The sequence below is a fragment of the Bactrocera tryoni genome, chromosome 3 (genome assembly GCF_016617805.1).
Source record: "Bactrocera tryoni isolate S06 chromosome 3, CSIRO_BtryS06_freeze2, whole genome shotgun sequence".
Taxonomy (NCBI): domain Eukaryota; kingdom Metazoa; phylum Arthropoda; class Insecta; order Diptera; family Tephritidae; genus Bactrocera; species Bactrocera tryoni.
This window is the reverse complement of record NC_052501.1, coordinates 76,125,509-76,152,632: the sequence shown is the minus strand read 5'-3', so window position 1 is coordinate 76,152,632 and position 27,124 is coordinate 76,125,509. Positions and strand designations below refer to the sequence as shown.

General features: G+C 40.5%; 3 protein-coding genes across 3 annotated transcripts; all 3 read left to right on the top strand.

The window, feature by feature from the left end:
* Positions 1-244: 244 nt before the first annotated feature.
* LOC120771274 (catenin alpha) lies at positions 245-3,543 on the top strand. Its single transcript, XM_040099199.1, has one exon. The coding sequence runs from the start codon at positions 412-414 to the stop codon at positions 3,148-3,150; it is 2,739 nt and encodes a 912-aa protein (XP_039955133.1). The 5' UTR covers positions 245-411; the 3' UTR covers positions 3,151-3,543.
* Positions 3,544-15,790: 12,247 nt separating this feature from the next.
* Positions 15,791-18,952, top strand: LOC120772040. Its single transcript, XM_040100411.1, has 5 exons — positions 15,791-15,904; positions 16,069-16,149; positions 16,211-16,573; positions 17,809-17,932; positions 17,988-18,952. Exons 1-5 carry the CDS (start codon positions 15,826-15,828, stop codon positions 18,937-18,939), a joined length of 1,599 nt encoding a protein of 532 aa, XP_039956345.1. The 5' UTR covers positions 15,791-15,825; the 3' UTR covers positions 18,940-18,952.
* A 3,177-nt stretch (positions 18,953-22,129) lies between these two features.
* On the top strand, positions 22,130-23,925 carry LOC120770782. Its single transcript, XM_040098361.1, has 5 exons — positions 22,130-22,324; positions 22,388-22,456; positions 22,518-22,853; positions 22,917-23,043; positions 23,202-23,925. Exons 1-5 carry the CDS (start codon positions 22,246-22,248, stop codon positions 23,923-23,925), a joined length of 1,335 nt encoding a protein of 444 aa, XP_039954295.1. The 5' UTR covers positions 22,130-22,245.
* The last annotated feature ends 3,199 nt before the right edge of the window (positions 23,926-27,124 follow it).

The window sequence follows — 27,124 nt, the reverse complement described above, 5'->3', positions numbered from 1 at the left end:
ATTTTTCCTATAATTCCAATCATTTTTGTCCTTTATATATATGATAGCTTTCAAAATCTACACATAATTCTCATAAACATAGTTTTATCGTCTCTCCTAACCACCCTAATGTGTCTCCACAGCCCAACATTGACAGCACATTGTATTGAGAGAGCAACTGAGCGAGCGCTCAAACGCCAACCGCAGCAAAGTGCAGATACACAATCTTTGAACGCATGGAGAGAGTTCGCCCAACAACTGGCCGGGAGTAATAAACGAACAACGGACGCGAATTGATTTCGGTGTAGTCGCTAAATATTTACGTGCACGTAGATTTTTTTTGCTTGGAAGTGTAACCAACCTAGATATTTTGTTTATACATATTTCTTTTTTGGTGTGTGTCTTTTACACATTCTATCGCCTTCGATTACCATGATGGGCGTTGTATCAGACTTTGGGCAGATAGCTACTAAATGGGATTTGAAGAATCTGGAAATACGCACTATGACGGTGGAGAAAACATTGGAGCCGCTAGTGCTGCAGGTGACCACCTTGGTGAATACAACAGAGCCGAGTAAGAAGAAGAAAGGCAAATCGAAACGTGCCAGCGCACTGGTGGCATCCATTGAGAAGGCAACCGAAAATTTCGTCATCAAAGGTGAACAAATCGCTTATGAAAATCCAGACATAACACAGGAGATGTTGGCTGCCGTGGAGGAGGTGCGTAAAACCGGTGATGCTATGAGTATGGCGGCACGGGAATTCGCGGCTGATCCCTGTTCATCGCTAAAACGTGGCAACATGGTGAGGGCGGCACGTAATCTACTTTCGGCCGTCACCCGTTTGCTTATATTGGCGGATATGGTCGATGTGCACTTGTTGCTGAAGTCTCTGCACGTCGTCGAAGATGATCTGAACAAGCTGAAGAATGCCTGCAGTCAGGATGAGCTATTGAATAATATCGAACAGTTTGGTGAGAATGCCGGTGAGTTGATTAAACAGGCCGCTAAACGCCAGCAGGAGTTAAAAGATCCACAATTGCGCGACGACTTAGCAGCGGCACGCGCTATGCTGAAGAAGCACTCAACTATGCTGTTCACGGCTTCCAAAGTGTATGTGCGTCATCCGGAATTGGATTTGGCAAAGTTAAATCGTGATTTCATATTGAAAGAAGTGTGTGCGGCAGTGAATACGATCAGTGATGTGGCGCAAGGCAAGTCTTCGCAACCAACCGAGATTTATAGTGGCGCTGGTGAGTTGGCAGCAGCCTTGGACGACTTTGATGAGGGCATCATCATGGACACTTTGACCTATAGCGAAGAACATTCGCGTCAATTGCTGGAGGAGCGTTTGGAAAGCATCATCAGCGCGGCAGCTTTGATGGCTGACGCAGATTGTACACGCGATGAGCGACGTGAGCGCATAGTTGCCGAATGTAATGCCGTGCGACAAGCGCTGCAAGATCTACTCTCCGAGTATATGTCGAATATTGGACAGAAGGATCATACACCCGGACTGGATAGAGCCATCGATCAGATGTGCCGTAAAACACGCGATCTACGACGACAGCTGCGCAAGGCGGTTGTTGATCATGTTTCCGATTCATTTCTGGAGACATCTACGCCACTCATCGATCTAATTGAGTGCGCCAAGACGGGCAATGAGGTGAAACTACGTGAGAAGGCGGACATATTTACCAGGCATGCCGAAAAATTGGTGGAGGTGGCTAATCTTGTGTGCAGCATGTCGAATAATGAGGATGGCGTAAAAATGGTACGCTTCGCAGCATCGCAAATCGAGAGTCTCTGCCCACAGGTCATCAACGCGGCATCGATTTTATGCGTGCGTCCAAACTCGAAAGTGGCACAAGAGAATATGGCCGCCTACCGACAGGCATGGGAGGCGCAGGTGCGCATACTAACCGAAGCGGTGGATGATATCACAACAATCGACGATTTTCTGGCGGTCTCCGAAAATCACATACTGGAGGACGTCAACAAGTGCGTCATGTCGCTGCAAATGGGCGCGCCACAAGAGTTACGCACCACAGCTGGCGCCATACAGGGCCGCTCGGCGCGTATTTGTGATGTGGTCGAGGCGGAAATGGACAACTATGAGCCATGCGTTTACACCAAACGCGTCATGGATGCTGTGCGCGTGCTCAAAGAGCAAGTAATGGCCAATTTTGCGCAACGCGTTGATACCGCTGTCGATGCGTTGATCAACAATTGCAGTCGCGACGTTGATGAGAATGATTTTATCGACGCATCGCGTCTGGTTTACGATGGCGTGCGCGAGATACGACGCGCAGTGCTGATGAATCGCAATTCGGATGAACTGGATACGGACACAGAATTCGAACCGGCTGAGAACACAATGTCCGAAACGCGCAGCAAATCGAGCGCACAAGATGGTGGCCCAACGGTGGATGAGTATCCCGAGATTAGCGGTATTTGCACAGCACGTGAAGCTATGCGCAAAATGACGGAGGAAGATAAACAAAAGATTGCCCAACAAGTAGAACTTTTCCGACGCGAGAAACTCACCTTCGACTCCGAGGTGGCCAAGTGGGATGATGCTGGCAATGATATCATCTTCCTGGCCAAACATATGTGCATGATTATGATGGAAATGACTGATTTCACGCGCGGTCGTGGTCCCTTGAAAACCACCATGGATGTCATCAACGCCGCCAAGAAAATCTCCGAAGCTGGCACGAAGCTCGACAAACTAACACGCGAAATCGCCGAACAGTGCCCGGAGAGTAGCACCAAAAAAGATTTACTCGCATATCTACAACGCATAGCGCTCTACTGTCATCAAATACAAATCACATCGAAGGTTAAGGCCGACGTACAGAATATCAGTGGCGAACTGATTGTATCCGGTTTAGACAGCGCTACATCACTGATACAGGCAGCCAAGAATCTGATGAATGCTGTTGTGCTCACCGTTAAGTATTCGTACGTCGCCTCCACGAAGTACACGCGTCAAGGCACCGTTACATCGCCCATTGTTGTTTGGAAGATGAAAGCACCGGAGAAGAAACCGTTGGTGCGTCCCGAGAAGCCGGAGGAAGTGCGCGCCAAAGTGCGTAAGGGTTCGCAGAAGAAGGTACAGAATCCCATACATGCACTGTCGGAATTCCAAAGCCCCGATGGCGCGGTCTAAAGTAGTTAAAGTAGCAATATATATGAAAATTCTTGACATTTCTCATACAAAACAGAAATGTATGTATTCCTGGGTATTAGTAGGCGTATATTGCAATTCAGGTCCGCTTGCAAAGTTCGACTGAATAAATATGTATGAATAAAGACAAAAAAATATAATATTTTGATTCTCCGAAAATGGCATTCAAGTTGGAAGACTACAAAGAAGCACGTAAACTTCACTTAAAAGTTGGCGAAAGCTTGTAAAAAGCGCTGTTTGGAGTAAGCGGCTTATTCGCTGAGTTCTACTTTTGGCATGCACCGTTATTCATACGCTCATTTATTTAACTTTTATTTTACTATATTTAATTTATGACAATTATCATTGCAAAATATAAGGGTTAATTAAAAATTATAAAATATATTACGAAAAAATTTTGTTTATGTATCATCATGGTTGTAAAAGGCATGTGAGTATGTACGTATGTACTTACGTATGTGTATTTTTCGCGAAAATATTTCCATCTCTTCGCCAATGTGAATGTGTAAAATTAGGCGAGAGAGAAAACATAAACAAGGTTCTGTCATGGCATTGCACAGAGCAAACGTCAATTCTTTTGTAATATTTTTCCTCGTTTTCGCTTTCACACATCATTCTTTACGTGGTATGCCGTCACATCTTCTCAGCAATATGTATTTTAAGCCGCAGTGAAGTACTTAATACGAGTACCTAGAAAGGTCTGCTGCTGTTCGGCAAGTTCATGCATACCCTGTAGGAAACGAAATGCACTGAATTTGAGCAATATTTACAGAAAATGTTTTTTTAATCCGTGCTAAGGCTTAATGTAGGCAAAAACAAAAGTTTGTAAATTTAAAATTGAAAATTTTGCAATACTTCCGCAATGACATATTATGAAAGGTAGGTGGGAACTTGTATCTTGTTACTTCTCCTCTATTACCCAGTTTGTTTGAAATCGGAATGGTTGCGAATGTTGGAAAGGTTACGATGATTCAAAAACACAAGCTTACAAGCGGTACAAAGCCTTCAAAAACGTTCAACAGATCGTTGAAGACATGTCTATTTCTAAACGACTTTCGAACTCTTCAACTGATGAAAATATTAAAAAAGCGAAAGATATGTTGCTTTAAAATCGTCAGACAAGTGTTAGAGAGATGGCATAAGAGCTCGACATACCTGGCGAATCCGTTCGTATAATGTTGGTGGATATTTTGAGCATGAAACGCGTTTGTGCTCGACTCATCCCGATAAAGCTGAATTTTTTTCAAGAAGAGTGCGATTGTGACCAAATTTAAAGCCAAAAACGCAATGAATACATCGATCAATCACCGTGTTCACGAGATTTGGCTCAGTGTGATTCTTTCTTGTTCCACAAACTTAAAATGCCGCTCCGTGGTTACCCGTTTTCAGTCGATCGAAGAGATAAAACAAACAAAATTCGCTGAATAAGCTGAAGTCTATCTCAAAAAGTGCTTATGAAAAGTGTTTCGAGGACTGGAGAAATCGTTGGCATAAGTGTATTACATCTGATGGGTTTTACTTTAAAGACGACAAAATAAATATTTATGAATAGTTCAATATTTTGCGTTTTATTTACAATTTTCTGGGTACTTTTTGTTTTTTGTGTCACACTGTATAGAAATTTATCTCATATTTCTAACTACTAAACTGTTCAACGTACACGAAATACATTTAAAAATTTCTACAGGGCATTTTGACTATGACATTTAATATGAAACCAACGGCTCGCTCTGTATCTCTCTTTCTTGGTTTCATTGTTCTATCATTTGACAGCAGACAGCAGGGTTTTGTAGGGTGGCTTACAATGGCACGAAAATAGCAGGGTCGTAGATAGATAATTGAGTATACATACATACATACATACATACATACTATATGTATATAAAGGGGACGGAATCTCTATCTACTTTTATACTATTGACTTTTGTAATTAAAACAACTCATTTATGTTGTCGAAATTTATCTGATGAGTGAAATATTTAATCAGTAGTATTTGTATGTAAATGTAGCTCATTTATATCTCAGTTTAATTAAGTAAATATAATACATACAAACATATATAGAATACGTATATATGTATGTATAAAATCGTTCTATCGTACCATAGCTTGCCGTGCTCTTTTCAGCTGCAGCTGTGCATGCTGAGAGCAGAGAGCGTATTAATAGAGAGGCGTTCTATGAATGAAAATTTGGTTTTGAGTGCTGCCACATGTATTATTTTTCAATATTCATATATATTTTAACTAGTTATGCACTTTTGACACTCTTTTTGGAAATTATCTAAAAAGTTAGGTTATATAAAATTTTAATTTATTTCTATATGAGGCTAATAAAATAGTTAATAAACGGAGAAAAACACAAGAGAGAGAGAGAAGCTCAACAGTACAGTTTTACATTATTTATATAATTAGAACCGGAAATACTAAAGAAGACCTGGACAAAACTTTATAGGGAGCTTAGAACGATTAATAATTTTAATGTATTTTGCTGCACGGTGGCGGTTGCGTAGTTCAATGTTAGGATCTTGGAACGTACGCACGTCTAAAACCCTGGAGACGTGTCTTCTGGTTGCTGGCTTTTCGATCAAGGGACAGCCAGGTAGCATGATGAATTTTTTATGTTGGAATCTAGTATTACAGATAAGTATATTTTGGGTCCCGCAAAGTCGATCAGCCTCAAGCCATTTGGGGATGTTTCATAATGGAGGCTAAATTTACCGACCGTTATACTAAAGATACCTTCATCATTTAAGATGACATCTTTGGTCACATCGTCCTTCTGTTCTTCCTATTGATGAATTTTGTCTTGATGCGAATTGTGGCTAGACGCTAGGGTGAATGTCAGTACTCGGCGACGGAGTCTCTCTCTTATCACGTAGTAAATTCCACAAGGACCTACCCGCCTCAGTCCTAGTCCCGTCCATCGCATTTCTTGAATGGCGGTGATGTCAGTCTTTACTCTAACGAAGACTACAAGCGGAACCTTCCCAATCAAGGGACCGGAAATTCCAGGTGCATGCGAACCTGGTGTCCTGTTGGGAGTGAAAATATATTGAGCAATCTAAACTGCACAGTATAAAAGTTTTCGTCGTAAAGCCTACCAGAGATAGTAAATAAAAATAAATCCAAAAAATTTTCCGCGTTTCTTTTAGGTTGGGCCGAACCTACATATATCAACCAAATGGACTGAGTCTATTCCACTATTTTTAGCAAGCTGTTAAATCTCTTTGTAGACCGATTTATACATCAGTTTGAGCTTCTATATTAGGCTAATGACTCTGGTAACTGGGTTGGGAATAGTAAGCAGTCGCCACGGCTATTCGCAGACGCTCACTTTCCGCTAAACTGATCTACTGAAGAAGTACTCTTTGGAGAGCTGCAAGCAGAGCCATAAATTTTCTTAAATCATTTAATCCTTCAGGATCCGTCGGTGTTATAACTGCAAAGCTTATGCTTGCAACAAATGTATCATTTAGTTCTAAGCGAACTTCGTCAGTTTTACATTACAAGTTACATTTCTTCCAGCTTAGTGGCAGATTAGAGTCGTATACGTCCCGAAGGCTAGTGAAAGCTCTCATGTCACCGCTAAGGCTTAAAAGGATTATCAGTTTCTACTCGTTTCGTTGAAAATGCTATTGAGAATTATGGACCTCTACATTAGGGGTAGAATTCCAAGAAACGGAAATCTAGTGTCATTGAGACTCATGGACCTTTACATTAGGTGTCGATTTCCAAGAAAACGGGCTAATAAGTGCTCAACATTTCTACAGCAAAGGCAGATCCATTCATACTGCCTTGCATTCGGTAGTGTCATGGCTATGCTAACATAACCTTAGGTTTTTCAGAGTAAAAAAAAAAGAACACTAATTCATGTAGGTCTTTAGACCCATCCTGTGACGGTGGCACGGTACCTGACATCCAGACGTGGATAACTAGACAACATGAAGACCTGAATATCCACCGGACCCAAATATTAAGCGGGCATGAGGGGTTCAGAGGCTATCTATACAAATTTCAAAATGATGTCAGTCCGTATTGTTCGATGTGTATGGAGTCAATAGAGGAATCTGAACACGGGTTTTTCCACTCTTCTCGGTTTCTAAGCATCCAAGTAAGAGATAAGTTAAGAGTACTAGGTGGTAGTTTAACGGTGGAAAATTTGACTGCACTTATGTGTCAGTCCTCTGAGAAGTGGAAAGCTGTTCGCGAAGCGGCAACTTCCATCACGACAAAATTAAGACAGTTACAGCAGAATAGGCGTCAGTCCGTCCGTGCTATAGAGGAGACGTAAAACGTCTTGTCACTCCTACGAAGTAATACCTTATCTGGTGGTTCCGTGGGTGAGTCATGAGTTGGGAGTAGTTTGGGTTTAGCGGATTAAAGTTCCACATTCCGGCTTTCGATGCATCCCCTACTATAAGAAATTCAACAAGATGGCTAAATTTTTGAATTTGAGAATGGAGGTAAAAGATGATCCACTCAAAGCCATAGCTTAATAACTAATAGTTAACAGAGTCATTCCTCAGAGCCACACAGTCATCAATAAGAGTAGATGCGGCGGTTGGCTGAGTCCTAACTACAGTAAGAACTACGGCCGAGTGCTGAAGGTCACTCGCACTGCTGCATTACGGAATTAAGTCATATTTCGCAACGAAGAAGAATGCTGCAGTAAAAAGCGGCATTACTTCCAGCGCGCAGCTCCATAACCAAGACCAAAATGAACAATTGATATTCAAAATGAGTGCCACAGCAGCAACGACGCATTGCAGGCGCAAGCGAAAATTTCGCATACAATATTCAAAACCCACGCAATTTGATATGCAACACGCGCTAATACCGAACATGCAACGTGCAACAAGAGAATAATGTGCGAATACCACACGCCGCGTCATTTCAAAGACTCGCAAGCAATAAACAATAGAATGGCAAATAAGTTCGGAAGGACAAAAACAACAAGGCAGAAGTGTTGTGCAGAAAGGCGAAACGCGAGCTAAGCCGCGACAAGCGCTTGCAACAAAGCGACAACGGCATTTAAATGCTGCCCCCCGGCAGCAATAACAACGACTTTGCGCGTCACCAACAGTCGGAACAATACAACAAATATTTGCAACAAAAGCAAACACCACACTGACTCTCGGGCGGTGTGGTAAAATGATGGCGACGCGACCTTTGCTGGCGACACGTACGCCGCGCCAACGCAGCAACTGCGGTGGTAGTGTTGCGCGTCGGTGTGTTCACGTGTTCACCTGTGTGTGTTTGTGTGTGCGCGCGGGCGCGTTTTTTGCACCAACTTGTTCGCACTAATATCGCAAATACCCGCACGCAAATTGCGCTACTTTGGTGGCAATTGCAAATGCATGCGCCGCGAGTTGCACGAACATGCGCGGGTGCGGGCGCGCGCTTTGCACCAACTACACCAACTACAGCAACAACAGCGGTGCTGCTGCCAGCGATGCATTCGTTTGTTAAATTCGGAATGTCGGCGAATTTGTCGCCAGCGACTGCCAACATGCCACGTGCAACGCGCACTAACGCCGCGCCGCGTCGCGCCGTGCAATGCCAAAGTGCCAGGTGGAACAGTGCAAATGCAACACTCACACACATACACCCACATGCAGTTATAGCTGTTGTTTGCGCTCGAGCGCGAGCTTAACGAATTCGACATCAGGCTACAATTTACTTTAATGAAGCCTTGCTTGCTCACACCGCGTTCGCATTGGCGCATGGGGATGGTGGGCGCTAATACATTGCTCGATGCAAATGAGTGACAAATGCAGGCACCTATATACACACATATCCAGCGCATAGCTGCCATTGCTACTACGAAAGCCAACTGAATCTATTTACAAATGTTGTTTTTTTTTGTTTTTGTAATTTTGTCTATTTGTTTTGTGGCTGAAAGGTTCAATGGAGTCGGTTACGTGGCAATTACCCTGCAGTCGGTTTCGTTTTGATAATAAATTTACCTCGTTTCGGTTTAACCTTGGTCCATTAATTTGCCACTGCAGCGAGTTGGCTTAGTAATGAGCAGGGCACACTTTTGAAACTGCATACGTGTAGGTTATCTTGCTGCATTTCGACACAAATGCAAGCATTTTGAGTCATTTGTTGTGTAGCTGAGAGACTAAATTCGAGCATTTCTCCCTTAAATTTGCAAAAATTGGAGTAGACAATCATTTTCATGCTTCCTACGTGTTAAATATTGCAGTTGACCTTGACCTCTGACAATATTTTCCAAGAGGGCTTTATCACTTTGATAGAAGCTCGAGATTACTACGAGCTAGGCATCACGTATGAGATCAAAGATAGTTCTCTAAGCATACAAAGTAGTTGAAACTGTGAAGAAAGTACTTCTCAGCGCGCAGAAATATCAATATCCAGGAGCTTGCTGGGAGCGATGGTGGTAATCCATGTAGATGGCTCCAAGAGTCTTCAACCTGCTTCGAAAATTGCTTAGTAATTTCCGGTTCCATGTCACAAAACCGGCAGTTGTTTCCCAGTATAGAGCGCGACAAGGAGACGGAATTTGTCTTAGACGAGGTTGATCATATCTCTTATCCTTGCTAGGTTGTAACCTACAATAGCTTGCCGCAGGGCATTCCTGTTTTCTGCTGCCAGTGCTTTTTTCTCCCAACTCTCTCCTCCCAGTGGAGTAACTCATTTGAGGTGGGGGACAATCCGCAATGTACAGTTCTAGCTAATAAACCTGGAAGCTATCCCAGAGCGGGCTAGTTCGTCGGCCAGCACATTGAAGACTATTTCTTTATGCCCTGGCACTCAGATCAGATGTACACGGTTGCAAACTGATAGGCGCTTCAGCCTTCTTATACACTCTTCCACTGATAGCGATTTGACCTCATAGGCTGAGATCGCGTTTAGTGCTGCTTGACGAAAGTTGCGACTGAGACTAATTCCTGCACACTAACTTATCGCAAAGACTTGGAAGATGCTCGGAAAACATCCTATTAGTACGAATAGCTTGGCATGCGGTCCAGCGATGCCTACTCCAATGCCTTACGATGTTTTCGAGTTGCCAGTGTATCACTGTATAGTGCTACCCCTCAGTAGTAGGTCGAGTGTGGAATCACTCCACTCCGCCTTACTGCCGAGAGTAACTTTAAATGTCTTTGTGAAGTTTAACCTCATCGTAACGCCGTCTCTTGTAAGAAGGGCCAGTGGTGTATACAAGTATTCCCCTAAGGTCTTCATTTCTGGAAGGAATTATCCTGCCTCTACCATATCCCTCTTCTGCCATGAGTAGCATGATATGCTTCGCTGCCTGTTTGATCACTCGACAACACCTAGAAAGGAAATGTCATAAGTGACAATAGACCTTATGATCATGGTATACAGCCACCTGATGATGCCTGGCTTGCACCCACAAGATCTACCGGCTAGGCCTCTGCATTTCTTTAACATATGCTCCGACTAGTGTCAATACCTGCTAATATAGACTGCTTTCTTTTTTAGACGGAAGCTCGGAACGCACCTAGCTCCTAGTGGAGGTACTCCAAACTAGGACGATCTCTTTCTAGGCTATTGTAGTGGTGTTTAAGAAAGGGAAATTTAGCTGCAGTGTCAAATAGAAGTGGATTATTATCTTGACAGTTTTTTTTTTGTTTTTGTAAAATTCAGTATCGTAGAACAAAACGAGGATGCCTGCTAAAAAGATCGAAAATAAAATTGCACCATAGACCAATATGATAGCTTTCTATATATGTATACCTGTGTAATACCGATTTAAGATGCCATCTTAGAAATCGAAAAGTTTTACCATCCGATCCGATGATAATAGCCGAACTGAGGTCTGGAAGTGACCACATTAAAAAAATACCTTCAGGAAATCTGCGAAACAGCTAGAATATGGTATTCTTCATGAGGAGCTGAATACAGTTTAAAGTTTTTGACACTGCAATAAAAAGATCTTTTAGAAAACTAAGAACTTAGAAAATTTCAGGAATGAGTACTTCGAGCTATATCGTAGGGCGCAATAAATTTCTTTTAGGTGACAAGATCTCAGAGATGAAACCACCCCGACACTTTCTCCTACATTTGCAATAGTAGAAACTGATATTAGCCGTCGCAAATTCGTGATAGGCCCAACGCGCTTTGTCGATTTGTAGGCCTCTTATGATCTATTTTATAGAAGCTTTAGGTACTACAACAGATGGGCTCTCTAAACTGTTCAAGTGAGATCCTGGATAAAATCGACCTCTTGAAATAATTTTGACCTCCACTTTTAAGAATCTGTGTATTGACGCTACCCCACACATTTAGGGTCTCAGAGGTCTTCAGCTGCTTTTGTGTTCCTTCAAAAATTTCATTCGTGACTGACAAAAAGATAGGCAGGCTGATGGATATTCTTTATATTTTTGAAATTATTATATTAAAGTAGTTTTAATCTGTACTCTGCACTTTGCACTCTGTGGTGTAATAAGACCGGTTAAACTTTGTCATATAAACTGCTTGATGGAAAATATACTTTTATTGTCTACCTTTAGTTTGTCCCACATTTCATCACTTTAGTGGCTGCGTTGTAGTTTGGTACCGTCCTTTCCGTCTTTCCCTTACACTTGTGAATTCAATACTTGTCTAACACAAAAGTTTCCACCGAAAGGTCAGTGAAAGTTTCCCAGCAAATCATAACACATACTCCTTCCTACTCGTTTTCCAACCCGCTGAGCAGCACGTGTATGAGATCTCCGCCTGGGGCATGGAATTGCGACAACGTTATCATAGTACTACAAGTTATGCCAAATGTTTAATTCAAAAATCACAACTTCATCAATAATGCAAGGACGATTAAAATGAGAAATTAGAAAGTAACAGAAAAAAGAAACTGAAAAACATTAAAACCCTGACCGCAGCAAGAAATCGAAGAGCGCCGTAACGAATGGTTTTCGAATCTGTAATTTATGAGCTTCCCGTAGGTGTGAGTCAAACAAAATGCTTTGTACCACATCACCACTTCCAGCCAATTGAGTTTTGCAATTCTGCACCAATGCATTCGATGTCATTGTTCCTCCCACCCCTTTTGACTGGCGGCGCTGCTGAGATTTTCAAATAAATGTTTGTGAGTAAATGTGCTGAGTTTTCTTCTATTTTCGCTGTACCTATGGACGTTTGTTCCATTTTATTGGATTTTTTTACATCTGCTTTCATTAAAATTCAATAATTTTGTCATTTGCTTTAACGCTCGAATTAATTTCGCACAAAATGTAGTAATTTACTCGGAAATTACACGAGAGTTATATACTAAATGTATGCTTGCTGAGCAACTGGAGACAAAGAGACAACAAGTGGAGGTAAGTCATTTTTCAAAGAGCATTTACAATATGATGAAGTATTCCTTTTATATTTCCCGCAAAGAAGAGGAAAGCTTGTGTTCCTGAAGAATGGTATTGCCTGACCTTCTCATCGGATGCAGTCAGTATTCATACTTCTAGCCAATGTGAAAAATCATGTTCCGGCAGATTCTATCAATTCTCGATAAGATAGCGTATCAGTATCATAATATATTATCAAAAAGATATAGTATTCGGATGCAGATGGCTCTCCAAAGAATACGAAAGGCCCCATAGTTTCAGAATTCGCTCTCCAAGCTCGATACTCAACAAAGAAACCAAAAATGCATTCCTTTTAAGAAAAATTAATTAGAAGCAAATTTTTAATTTGACTTGAAGAAAATTATTGCTCTTTTATTTGCCATGTTCATGCTCGAGTCTACACTCTTTTGGTCTTTATTGTAAACATGCTTATTTATCGTGAGATCACGAATAATCATTGGACAGCTATTGACGACTGTCCGTTGTGATGCCCAGAACTCGGAGATATGCATCAAAAAGACCGTCGCATATCGGCCACAAATTTATTAGGCGGCTAATATAAATTTTTGCCAATTGACCGGGTTCGTAGAAAGTATGGCAATAGAAACGCTGAACGCTACCTTAGTCTGTCCAAAGCTGGACAGTGGACTGCGTCCTCCAAAATATTTATCCTTACCGCTTGAGTTTCAATGGAACAGTCTCCACTTCGGACTTGTGAACGTTGCTAGTAACTCCAAGGGCCTTTTACGTTCCACTCTGGGCCAGAAGGCTCCTGACCAACGCTTGCCGAGCTAGCGCACGGCCATATATTCAATGCTCGAATGCACGAAGACAGGGGAGTCCCTGCTCGTTCCTATCTTGATGGAATTAAGAGTGCCTTTTCTTGCAAGCTCATCGTCTTAAGAATTTACAACGATTCTGGTGTGGACAGGCACCAAGATAAGTTTAATATAGAAGTAGCTTGATGCTTCTGCTAGTGAGGTTATGCGCTACTTGACTAGCTATAGACTCACTCTCAGCGAGCTCAAGGTATGTATAGTAGTTCCGCTATCGTAATGGATGTCCATATACTTTCTTAAAAGAAGCCGATCTTTCGAGAAGTACATCTTTTGCTACTTCGTTGGCTGTCACTTTTGTTTCTACGAACTTCTACAAGCAGTCTGAATCAAGATTTGATTGAGAGCTCAGGACGTTAGACAACTTTCCACCAAAGCTTCGTCACATTCGTGAAAAAGCTGATTACGTCTCTTCTAGGTTTGGCTAACTATTCAAAATATTAACAATGGCCCTTAGTTGGGTTAGAACCTCATGAACACTATCTAAGAAAAACGTCTTCAAATAAGACTCTAAATTCCATTCTACACACATACACAGAAAAAAGGATATAACCAAGTGCAAGTCGAGCTAAGCAATCTTCATCTACAAACCCATTTTCCAATTTAAATATTCACCTACATCTACAGCAACCTAATCCCCATTCATGCGCAGCCGTTCTCGCATTCACCTACGCAAACATACATCCATAAATACTCTCACAAATGCACATCCTTTCCGTGCTTAACATCCTTTAAGGAAGATAAGCATAAAGAGCGTAGTGAGTTTGGCAATAAAAACGCGAAATGTTTATTAACCGTGTTAGACACATAAAAAGAATTACAACGAATAAAATGATATGTGAATTTTTATTACACTAATTGTGTGAAGATAAAAAGTTATGAAATGCTTACCAAAGCAAACAGGAAGCGCGCACATCATACCGGATTCTTTAGCGCGCTGCTTCAAAAGAGAAAGCGGACAAACCTTAAATCAGAAAGGGGGTTTTAAAGCAGTACGAATATGTAAGAAAAATTAGAAGAACGCTTGAAAGTGCTGCTGGAAAGCTTGAGAGAATTTTTTAACAGTGTTTTGCTAATAAGTTTGACGCCATTTTTGTTGTATCAGAGAGCTGATTCGGTCTGGCGAGATTCGTGATCATCATTCATACGTTTCAATGTGTTGATAAAATCAGCAAAAGTATTACTTATGACGGCAAAGCAGGAGGCGTTTAATGGGTATCTTAATTTGAAGAAATCTTTCGAAAAGAAAAGAAGTCAATGGTCATTTTACGAAGCTCCATTCCTGCCAGCTCGGTGGAATGTCTGAAGCTGTGCGCTCCCAAGTGTTTAAGTCTTGACCTCTCAGACGTGCTATAGTCAAGAAGAAAGTGTTGAGTTGTTTTAGCAGCTTCTATAGATGGCGTCTGGTTAAATTCCCAGCCTTACTGCGTGGACGCCAATACAAATTAGGGAGAGACTAGCTTTACTGAGGGCAACAGATCACTAGATATCTTGCCATCGATCTAGGGCCAAAAGGCTTATGCGACAGCGCATGTACCGACGCTGGCCCAGCGCTGGCCAAGCTTCCGCGGAGCCCAGCTAGCTAGTAGTAGAATACAAGAGGATACGGCAGCACCGAACCGCTCCCATTATACCGATAGCGATGATTAAACGATAGCTAAGGTGCGTTTTCTTGCTAGCTTATCAGCTTTACAGTTTCCTGTGATTCCGCTGTAGCCTGGCGCCCATACCGGTCTTATCAGAAAGACACTCGATGCTATTGCTAGCGAGGTTAGGCACTCTTTGACCAGCCCTGAAAGCCGCTCTGCTATCTGAGTGGATGCTACTGCTACCTTAATGGCTGCAACCTCGCCCTGGAAGACACTGCAACAGCCAGAAGGTCTAAAACTTTCTTGTGGGACGGTGCATTATCTTGGTGAAACAGCACTTCTTTTTTCCTTCAAACGGTTTAAGAACGCTATGTAATAGTCGCTCTTGATGGTCTTTCCTTTTTCAAGGTAGTCAATAAAAATTATTTCATGCGCATCCCAAAAAAATTACGCCGAGCTTTCTCATACCCAAATATTCCAGAATTATATGTATGAAGAACACATTCAGTTGATATCCTTAGAATGCCTGTTATCTGGAACAATTTCACATTCCGGTCATCTAAAATTATTTTAAAAACTTTTTGATCTTCGTCGGTAGCAACCCAACAACTCAACATCTCAACATAGTTTTGAACTATGATGTACTTATAAAGTATTAGCTTTTCGACTCAAAATCCCAAAAAAAAACGTTTCGCTGACTGGATATAATTGTCAGTTTTTTCTTTCAATTTGAGTTTTCTAAGAAATTGAAGTTTCTGCCATACATATATATAGAAAAAAATTCAAACTATTTCTCACTGATGTCTTTAAAATTTTATTGAAAGCAATTTTCAAGCAGATAATATATAAAATAAACTTATATCTTCGGTTGCTTTAAAATCAAAAATTTTTATTTCGCAACCGCAAAATGCCCGTCAAAAAGTGCGAAGGTGGTGAAATAAATTTTCTCTCGGAACGCCTCAACATACCGCTTTTATTGGCCACACGTGAGAGCACGCGAAACTACAAATAAGGCTGAGCACATAGTGGAGAAAGGTGCAAAGCTGCGATGAAAGAACAAAACCCGTTCTAGCCGAGGCATTGCTCTTCACTCCACTGCGTGCTATGCCTAAATTACACGAGTCTAACTGAACCTTAATCAACTTTGCAGGCAACAGCTTTAAGAATGAACGCATTATATCCAAATACATTAAGACCAAACATAAATTCTATACAATGGACTGCATTGCAGGCAAGTCTTAATACTAAATTCTAAAAATGTTAGATCTTCATTTGAAATTTTGCCTTTACAGAGAAGGGCATCGAAACGCGTTCGAAGGAGCATGCGCGTCATCTCTTAGGTGATTATCCCGAAAACACTGGACCATGCTCGAGTCGACGCTTGGTTGATGACGTACGTGATGCATACAATCTCAAAACCTTTCATCTGCCACCCAATATTTATGATATCTCCAAGGAACCGTTTGCAAGTCGTCGTGGTTTGGGTGGCGCATATTGGCGAAAGTTGAGGAAAGAGTTTAAAATTGATTTGCAGGAGTATAATAAATACACACCGCCAAAGAAGACCAGAGACAAGTGGAAATTGTATAATGTAACGAAATTAACGGATCGGTTCAACTTGCCACACAACAGGCATAAAGGAGTTTTTTTGAGCAGTAAGTGTGAGGCTTAATGGAAATAACGGAGAGTAAGAACACATTCTTAATAGATTAAGTAGATTACATTTAGATCAGAAATCATATTAGATTTAGGTTATTATTGTAAAGTCATAACTGATTAATCAGCTTTTTTGGTAACTTTATTATAGGTTACCAAGAGCCATGATTCTCCAAATAACTGTTTTCTGTATCTAATTCCTTTTGATACCTCTTCTTCCCTTATAGCCTAAAGATACATAGATACTGCTCGAAATTCTGAGTACTTATCAGCTTAATTGGGAGAGATACAACCCAAACGCTTATAACTGAACAATCGGTCATATGAGAGCTATATGCTATAATCAGCCGATCTTAACAATTTTCGTTGTACTATTTCTAGTTATAATGAGTAAATTTTTCACAAAATTGTGTACTCGTATTAACTTAATCAAAGCAGTTGTTTTAGAAAATCTCGTTTTCGAAAAATCGGTTATATGGGCACTATGATATATAATCATCTAATCTGAGTAAAATTTGCTACTCGAATTCTAGTAGTTATAACTAAATACTTTACAAAATTTCGTATTGTTAGGCACCTATTTTTAGGAGTTATTACAAAAAAACTCGTTTTCGAAAAATCGGTTGTATGAGAGCTATGAGTTATAATCAAGTAATCTTAATAATATTCACGACCTAGTTTCTAATGATTATAAACAAATATGGGACAAAATTTCGTATAATTAGCTACCTCTATTTAGCAAATATCACATATAATAGCGTTTTTGAACAACCGCTTGTATGGCAGATATACGCTATAGTCACCCTGTCTTGTTGATTTTTATTGTTCAATATTTACTTATGAAGGATAAAGTTTTCACAAAATTTCATGTTTCTAGGGGTTCAAGTGTAGCTATAAAAGATTAAAATCGCGTTTTTGAAAAGTCTGTTGTATGGCAGCCATATCTTAGCGACTTCTGATTTTCATGATTTTTTCCATACATATTCTATTTAGGGCAGATATATATTACACGCAATTTCATGATATTATCTGTATGATTTTAAGAGTTATAACAAAAAAGCTGGTTTTCGAATTAACTTTTATATGACATCTATACGTTCTAGTCGTACGACCTGATCGATTTTAACGGAAAATAAATCAATTATTGAAATACACCTATTTACCAAGTTTGAGTTCGATAAAAGTTTGATAAAAGGCCTCAGTATCTTATATAATATTCACCTTCCCCACACAGATCCTCGCCAGCGACCCGCCAGCACACGTTGCATGGTGACCGATCCAGTATTGGTGAAACGCTTGCCCACAGAACCTTCACCGGCGCAATATAACGTAGAAAGGCATACGATTCAACATAACATGTATGTAACCGTTATTGTCAAATGTATTGACTAATAGTGGTATCGCCAACTGCAGGTCTAAGCCCATACATCCGCCAAAGCATAATCCACACTTGTTTCTACGCAACTCCTGCATACCCGAAAAACTGCCGGGCATAATACGTCGACACTTGAGCTTCGAACCGGCGGTGGGACGGTACGAGGTGCGCTTCCCGAAACACTGCGCTTGTGGAAAGAAAATCTTCACACCCGGTCTGCCGTTAATCATTGATCGCGAGAAACGCAAGAAATTCCGTCGTATACCATACAAGAAGATCAAATCGCATTTGTACTGCGCACCGGATTTCACGCATGTCATCGGTCACGGACATACTTATGTCTTCCGCTTGCCGGGTTCTAAACTGCATCAGCCCAAGAAATTGGATAAGTCGTTAAAGCGTTTGTTTTCTCCACGCGCTGCACAACAATTTCACGACTATAGATATATAAATATGATATTAGCCCCGCGCCGAAGACGCTTATCCTACTTCCCACCATATATAAATCTCTATCAAGAGCAAAAGGTACGCTTCAATTGCATCGTAAAGGTGACTATAATACGTCGACCCTTGAGTAAAGGTAAAAAACTGGGTTTCGGTGGTACGGCCAAACGTTTCTCATACGTCGATTATCACTCATCAATACTCACGGCCGCACAGGCACGTCAGATTAAAGAATCTTTACCCGCGGAACGTCAGCTGCAAGATCATCCTATAACACGCAGACCTTTGACGGAGATTAAATCGCGCTTTTTAGAGTGGTACACAGAGCAAAAGGAAGAAATCCGTCCGATTTTTGAACGTAAGGGACCGGCCAAGTTACCACCGCTACCGGAGCCAAAATTGCTGGTGACGAAAAAGGATTTGCTACCAGACTTAAAGCCTGGTGTCGCATATAGGCCGCCGGTTTTATATAACAAACCAATTGATATCCATGAATTTCTCAAAACAGCGACGACCACAGATCAAGAGACGGTAGATGAGAACTGAAGGGCTTTTTAAGTGTATATTATGTAGCGTCAATAAATTTTTGGTGAAAATGCAAATAAATATATTTGTCAAAACTTTAAATAGTCCGCTCTTGGTTGGTTGGTTGATTCAGAAGGGCGGCGAATAAGCGCTGGTCTACAGCCGGCCGCATACATATAGCCCACTATACTCTCGCGTGGTAACCAATTGTGCCGTAACAAAACCTTTGGTCAAGTCACCTCTACTGAGGAATGAAAATCATGTTTTTAGTTACTCCTTGGTCTCCTTTTCTCTGTCGCGTTGCCAGCTTAACCCAATTTAACAAGATCGAATATGTTTCCATGTTAGTTCCAATAGCCTCTCATCATGAGTCGGCTAGCCGTGGGCACTGCCTCATACTTCATTTGTATATGTATTGGTCGGATGTCGAGAATAACCTCTAGAGCCTTTGTTGAGGTAGTTTCACAGTCCTCACTTTCTCAATGAATACCTGGAACGAGTTCTGGATACTGAGAACGTAAATTATTTTCGTTGAACTTGTGAAATTGGGCACACTTGACGCCTTTTTCGTCTTAAATTGGATCTAGTGTTAGACCTTCTTCTAGGGCCTGCTGAGTTTTCGAGAAACGTTGTTGAAAGATATTGAGTTCAACAGCTTTTGGAAAAGGCTCCTGGTATTTTAAGAATTATACCAAGTTTACTAAATACTTGAATGATTTTGGTTTGAAACATTCTTCAATGTTCTCAAAACTCCAGAGGCATTTATGGAATCGGTAAAAAAATTGATATACACTTTCCATTGAACAATTAACTCACGAAGATGATTACTTAGGTCTCGAAGTTGCCGGCTTTGGTGCCTACACCGGCCATTGCTGGAAAGTTCTTCAAATCTCTAAATAATTTGGATCCCAGTCAGACCTTTTATTCGCTGCCCCGTTGCTATCATAAATCCCAAATGTAAACCTCATAAAACTTTCTCTCTTATATGAAGCTGAGCCACACATAATCTCATTCAATTACACACACAAATTTGCCAATATGATTCCTGCACTCAGTTACGTCTTCTAAAGCAGCCTGAGTTCATATTTCATACACCATTATTACACTTTATGTGCGCCACTCTGTATGTACATATGTAATTTTATTTATTAACCCAACCATGATATATAAACCAGCCAGCGTAACCATAAACTGCAAGAAACAATTTTGCACATTTCAGCCACTTTTAGAATTTACTATATTAGAGAGTAAGACTATGCGAGCGAGCTCATATGAACGTGATGAAGATGTTGAACGTGCCGCCCGTCCACTGAAAATTGCATTGCCTGCACTAAATCTTCGATTAACTGCAAATAAATATTTGTAAGCACACTCATACAGAGAAACTCCAACTTATGGTTGGTTGGAAAGTAAAAAAGCTTCGAGGCAGTCATGATGCGCTCTCTTGGATGGAGCCAGCGAGCTTGCGTATTTACAGTCGAAAATTATAGACAGTGTAAACTGCTTTATGGATAGGCGAATATTTATTGTTGCTGAATTAAAGAGTTCAAGTCTAAAAAAGGTAGATTGAGGGCATAGAATACGGTCAAAAATTGTATATTATCAAGAGTTTCATTAGAAAAACTAGAGAAGTCTGAGTTACGTTTCCATTATCCTAATGCCTGGGATCATATATTCTTCACTTGGGCAAAAACAAGCTTAGTAATGGACGATGAAACGTAGTCATGAACTATGAATAAGGATGTCCGATGCTTTTCCTTACATTTTCTAGTGGCATTAACTCGGTAAGAGCTCCTGCTCCGATTTATAAATTGAGTTAAACTCCAGACTGGATAGGAAGTATTCAGAGACGACGACTCTGAAGCTTAAAAGAGCTTGTCAGTCTAAGATTGGTGAAATAGCGGTGTGTACCGAGTCCTCATTTTGATATTACTGTTACTAGGTGCGTTTCCAAGTCTCAACAAGAAAAATTCTTTGATTCGGATATTCAACGAAGTCATAAAAAGACACGTTGAATGAAAAAACTGCCAACATGTGATTAAACATCGGCAATGATGCTCTGTTCCAGAGTTCGAACGAGCTCAGGAGGTTCCCAATATTAAAATGCTTACGTCAATGGATAGTTCAATAATTTACTCGAAGACGGATCGGGAAGAACCTCGATACCAAATGTGCTTTCAGGTAAGGCGACTGTCTATAGTATGACTACTTCAATCCATTGTGGAGAAAAAAAATAAGACGAGCTGCAGTGCTAAATACGGAAGGTAGAATATTCTATAAGAGTTTACAACTGCTGGCGTACGCCGCTGACATCAGTATCATTGGCCTCAACAACAGGGCCGTTAGTTCTGCTTTTTCCAGACACTATAAGCAAGCGAAACTTGAGAACCTGGTTGTGAATGATAACAGGTCGAAATAACTCCTGTCAACAAGAAAAAAACAGTCATCACATACGCGGCTTGGCTCACACGTCACTGTTGACTGTCACAACTTTGAAGTCGTAGATAATTTCGTCTATCTTGGAACCAGCATTAACACCAACAACAATGCCAGCCTTGAAATCCAACGCAGAGTCGCTCTTACAAACAGATGCTACATCGGACTGAGTAGGTAATTAAGAAGAAAAGTTCTTTCTCGATGAACAAAGACCAAAATTACAGGTCCGTTATCATTTCCGGAGTGCTGTATGTTGCGGAGGCATGGACAATGACAATATCTGAAAAGGCGGCCTTAGGAGAGTTTGAGAGAATAATTTTGCAGAGCATTTATGATTCTTTGCGGATTGAAACGATGAGATATACGGCGAAATTGACACAGACAGGGGCTACGTTGGCTAGGTCATGTTGTCTGGAAGAATGTGAACACTCCAGCTTTGAAAGTAATCGAATCAGTACACGCCGATGGAAGCAGAGAAAGAGGAAGACATCCACTCCATTGGAGAGATCAGGTGGAAAGGACCCGACTGCACTTGGTATCTTTCATTGGCGCCAAATAGCGAAGAGAAGAAACGACTGGCACTACTACTTCCCTTGTATTAAAATTTGGTTAAGAAAGTAGCATACACTTAAAAACGTCATTTTAACTGAATAATTAGTTTTAATATAAATTTTATACAGATAACCAATAAAAGAAATGTATATTTTTTTCTAGGCTTTATAATCGAAGAGTTACAATATTTATATAGAATAGGAATAGGCAATATAATATTTGATATATAAATAAAATAGAGAGACAGAGGCACAAGTTACTTTTCATAGAATATAAACCAACTTTTCGAGATAATATACATACATATATACCAATAGACGTTCCGAGACCATTGGAAAAATGCACCATCAATACTGCAGGCGTAATGAAATTAATTTTCTAACGGACCGTCTGACCCTACCCCTGTTCCTAGCCACCCGTAAGTAAACACTAACTTATACCCTACAAATTTATACAAAATTAACCATTTTATTGCCAAAAGGCGTCAGCTCGAAGAAAAGTGAATACAGAATAAGAACTGAGGAAATCATCCGGAAAATGTGTGAAGAAGGTATGAACGACACTTTACATACATATAACCACAAACCACTTTCTTATCAATTCACTTCCAGAAAAGCGACTGAATACGAAAATGCGAAGCGTTTATGAAAAACGCATTGGAATATATGCAGAAAACCCAAGACCCTGCATAAACTTGCGACACATCAAGCTGGTGCGCGACCACAGTGATACCAAATATTTTCATTTACCACCGAATATCTACGAAACCGACAAAATACCATTTGAGAAACGACGCGGGTTAGGCGGCGCTTACTGGCATAGATCGTCTACGAACAAGTTGTCCTCAGGTAATGCACAAGTCACAAACTGGCAGTTCTATAATATACCGCGTGATAGCGATCGCTTCACGAATCGACATAATCATTACAAAGGCAAATTTCGGACAAGTGAGAGTGACAAAGAATATACGATAGTATTTCAAAATAAAATATATATTTGCAAAATTTTAGTGACACCGAAAGGTCGCGACACAAAATGGAATTCACAGAGCGATCTCGCCGAAAAGCAAAGCGATCTGGCAAAGGACTCCCAACTAAACCGTCTTAATCTAAATTGGGATTTAACATCTCAACATTAGTACGTATTCTTGTCTACTAAGATCATAGAGACAGAGAGAGGTCTGCTAGAGAGATTAACTAGATCTTTTTTATCTGAACTGCACTTTTTTGATCTTTAAGCCCCCAAACAAACTATTATTGGTCTCCTACTTATACTTCTTTCCCCTACTCTATCAGCAATCTCCGAACAAATGCAGCTAAACCAAATCCACATGTATTTTTACAAAATTCCTGTGTACCAGAAAAACGAATGAGCTATATACCGCGTCATCAAAGCTTTCAACCTGCTGTTGGTCGTTACGAAATTGCAATGGAAGCCGCCATTCAACCCGTCATCCAACCCGCTATCAAACGCGTTCCCTACGCGTCGATCAAAAAGAAACTCAGCCATTCACAAAGCATTCCAAAAATTGTAACTGGCAGTGTACGACGACGTCTTCTTCACTGGATGCTGGATGCAGCAACGCTCACGCAAGCAAAACTGTTTGATCTTGATGACCTGGAAGAGCCGCAGCTTAGAAGAGCATCGATCTCAAGACATGCACAAAAAGTAATGCCGATGAAAGTAGCAAATATTCGATTTAACTCAATTATTGCGGAGCCGAGGATGAAAATCAATGTTGGAAGTTCTAAACAACCAGCTCCGCGTGCATCTGCAGCCAGCAAACAATTTCAGTTAAGCCGCAAGGAAGCGGCTGTGCAAAAACAGTTTGTCGCTAAAAGGGAGTACAAGCGTAACTTCAAATTTCGGCCACTTCCCTCGCCGAAAGTCTTGGCTACAAAGACAGAGATCTTCGCAAATATATATTCTTGCGATACGCCGTGCTTTTATTTTAGAAAGCTTGATATCGATAAGTTTCTGAAAAAGTCAACTGCAAATAAAACTCAAACTAAATGTTAATCTAACCCAAAACTCGTGTTCGAAAGTGAAAGGAAAAGGTAAGGCGCAACTGAAATTATTAAGAGATTATCACATTTCAAGATAACTAGTAGTAATCCTGCTCATAGTCGTAGTAGATATAAATTAAAGGGGGTTTCTTCAGAGTTTTACTTTTGCTTAACCTGATTTCCAGAAATCTGAGATACGATTCACTTACTTCAGATCTGCAATGGGTTCCAGGGCAGTCTGATTTCCCTGGGAACTAGCCAAAACAGGCACCACCTTACAATTAGACTCCGGAAAAAGAGGGTATAGCATAGACTTTAGACCTTCCATATCCCCACAGGAAAAAATCTAACGGTGTGACATCACACTATCTTGGTGACCAGTTGACCGGCCTTAAACGTGAAATTATCTACTCACCGAAATATGTTCTCAATGGCTCCTATGACTGATGCGCTATGTGGGAAGTGGCGCCGCCTTGTTGAAACCAAATGTCGTCGAGATCACAAGCTTCAATTTTAGGTGTCAAATAGTCGGTTATCATTAGTTCGAGAAAGATCCCCATTGACGATTATGTTCTCACCGGCGTCACTTTAGAGAAATATGGCAGATGAAATCGGCCCAAAAACTATATCAAACCGTTGTTTTTCTGCATGAAGTAGCAGCTCATGAATCTCTTCAAGCTTCTCCTCGTCCTTAATGCGGCAATTTTGCATTTTTGCATACCTATTGAGCCAAAAATGGGCCTCTTCGCTGAACAAAGTATGGCTCGAAAACGCTGGATCTTCTTGGAACTTTTCTAGAGAACACAAAGCAAAGCCTTGTCGCTTGTGTTAGTCGAGCGGCTTCAGTTCTTGCACAAGCTGTTCAATTTCAATTCAATTTAAAATCTCGACGTAAAATGCGCCAAGTCATTCCATACGTCAGTTCGATTTCGAACGTCATCTTCTATGCGATTGTAAGGCTCTATATAGGAAGATAATACCAACTATCGGTCGAGAGGTTCTTGACAACAGTTTAGAAGTTGGGAAAATAAAACTTTCCGAAGAAGCACTCTATGGTTCAGAGACGAGCCTTGGTCCCAGTGGCATCACAATGAGTCTCCTAAAGACCTAAATGCGTCATTAGACAGCCACTCTACCTACCTACTTACCTATAACAGATCTTTATGCACTAATATATAAATTTTGATATCGCTAGACTACAAAAAGCTATCTTCAGTCTAAAAAACTTGATAAATATAGGCTATGATCTTGGTATACTCATCCAGTTTCTGCAATCTTGCCATATGTGTTTACTGTCTAGCTTCGATTTGTCAGTGTGTTATTAGTGCAACTAAAGCTTTTCTAGATTAGCCTTATTCCTGAAAACCTCAAGCATGTTTGGTTCCCTCATTTGTTTTTTGATAACAGGGCCTATTCCATCCTCGTCATATGCTTTAGTCGCGACAACTTGCCCCACTTCGATTGTTCAGGGTGTTTTTAGTGTAACTAGAACTATTTTAGCTAAATCTTATCTTTGGAAACCTGAAGCATATTCGGTCCTTCTCATATGTTTTCTGCCGACAGGGCTTATTCGGTCTTCCTTATATGTTTTCATTATCATATTCTGAGTTCTGAGTCTAATAGCTCTTTTTAGTGATTAAAAAACCGTCTACCCAGTTAGTCTACAAGTACTTATATAATAAATAATCACAAATGGAAATTAACTCCAAAAGCTCTCGAAATTCCTCCAACTAAACATAATTCAAAATTTAACGGGAGTATTTTATAAATTAATACGTGCATTTCGTATCTGTATTACATACATACAGTTGTAATATAAATATTAATAAGTGGGTGCACTTTTTTATGCCCATGTAAATATTTATATATGTCAACAGATTACTCATATGTATCCAGAATCAGACTGCAGAACGCGTACGCCATGCGTGGCATGTAAGCAAATTAACATTTCGCTGAAAGGAAGGCAAAAAAAACTGAATAAGTGCAGAAGATAAGCGCATTTGAAAGGAGTAATTTTTAAAATACACAGTGAGGTAGCGTGTGTGACACACAGAGCGCCACACCAACTGACGCTACAAATGCCGCAGGTGCACATAAAATACTCGTATACACAGCAAGCAATGAAGGCGGCTGGCAAAGTTGGCCTGTCTTGTTCGTAACCTACTGCTGAAGGGAGAGAAAAAAATTGGAATCCTACGAGCCGCCAAATGGCTGATGATTTTATATGCGAGGCTTTTTCTTAATGGTAAGAGCATCGGAGCTTCGATAATGCTACTGAAAGATGATCTTCGCTCGACATGAGATTCTACATGTCAGATTCGTATCCAATGAAGAGCTAACCCCTTAGTAACCTTATCAAAAAACCCTTTGGGACCATTGCAGCTTCGACATTGCTACCGAAAGATGGATGACCTGCTCTCGACGAGAGGTCCCAAATGCCGTATTTATAGCCAGTGAAGAACTAACACCTTGCTAACATCTAGAAATACTTTGGGAAATTTTTTAGTGACCAAGAAGAACAAGAATAGCAGCAACTAGTAGGTAGATATTAGGTATTCAGTAATAAGTAATAGGTATTTAGTAGGTATTCAGTAGGTAGTCAATAGGTATTTAGTAGGTAGTCACTAGGTAAGTAGCGTACAGTAGCCTTCACTAAGCTTTGTTGGGCTTTGTAAACCACTCAGTGAGTAGTACGAATGAGAGCGCAACAGCTTAGTTACTTGGAAAAGATCTGAAGAAACTTTGATGTTTTCATGATGGGCATGTTTTTTGTAACGCACATCTAGATATTTTATGTAGCCGAAAAAAATGTTGGGCATTTCGCAATTGGAGCGATATTGAATAGCCGAATCATAATATTAATAGGGATGCTTATATGTTAATTTTCGTGCAGTACTTGCAGGAATATATTATTTCACATGTTAAGCGCCTAGATGTATGCTTTTAATAAAAAAATCTATCATAATATAGCGTGTTCCAACAGATTAGTGTACCACACTTAATGCTTTTTCGGAATTTTTAAGATAAATGTCATGTCATGTCAAAGATCCTCCAAAAAACACCCTTTATTTACTGCCACCCATCGCCACCATCATTACTGGCAAATTCGTCGAAAAAAATGTTAATGTTTACATAATTCGCATAATCTCCGCTCACTGCAGCATTTTGCTACGCACTCATACACACAGCCACGCATACATGTTCACATACAC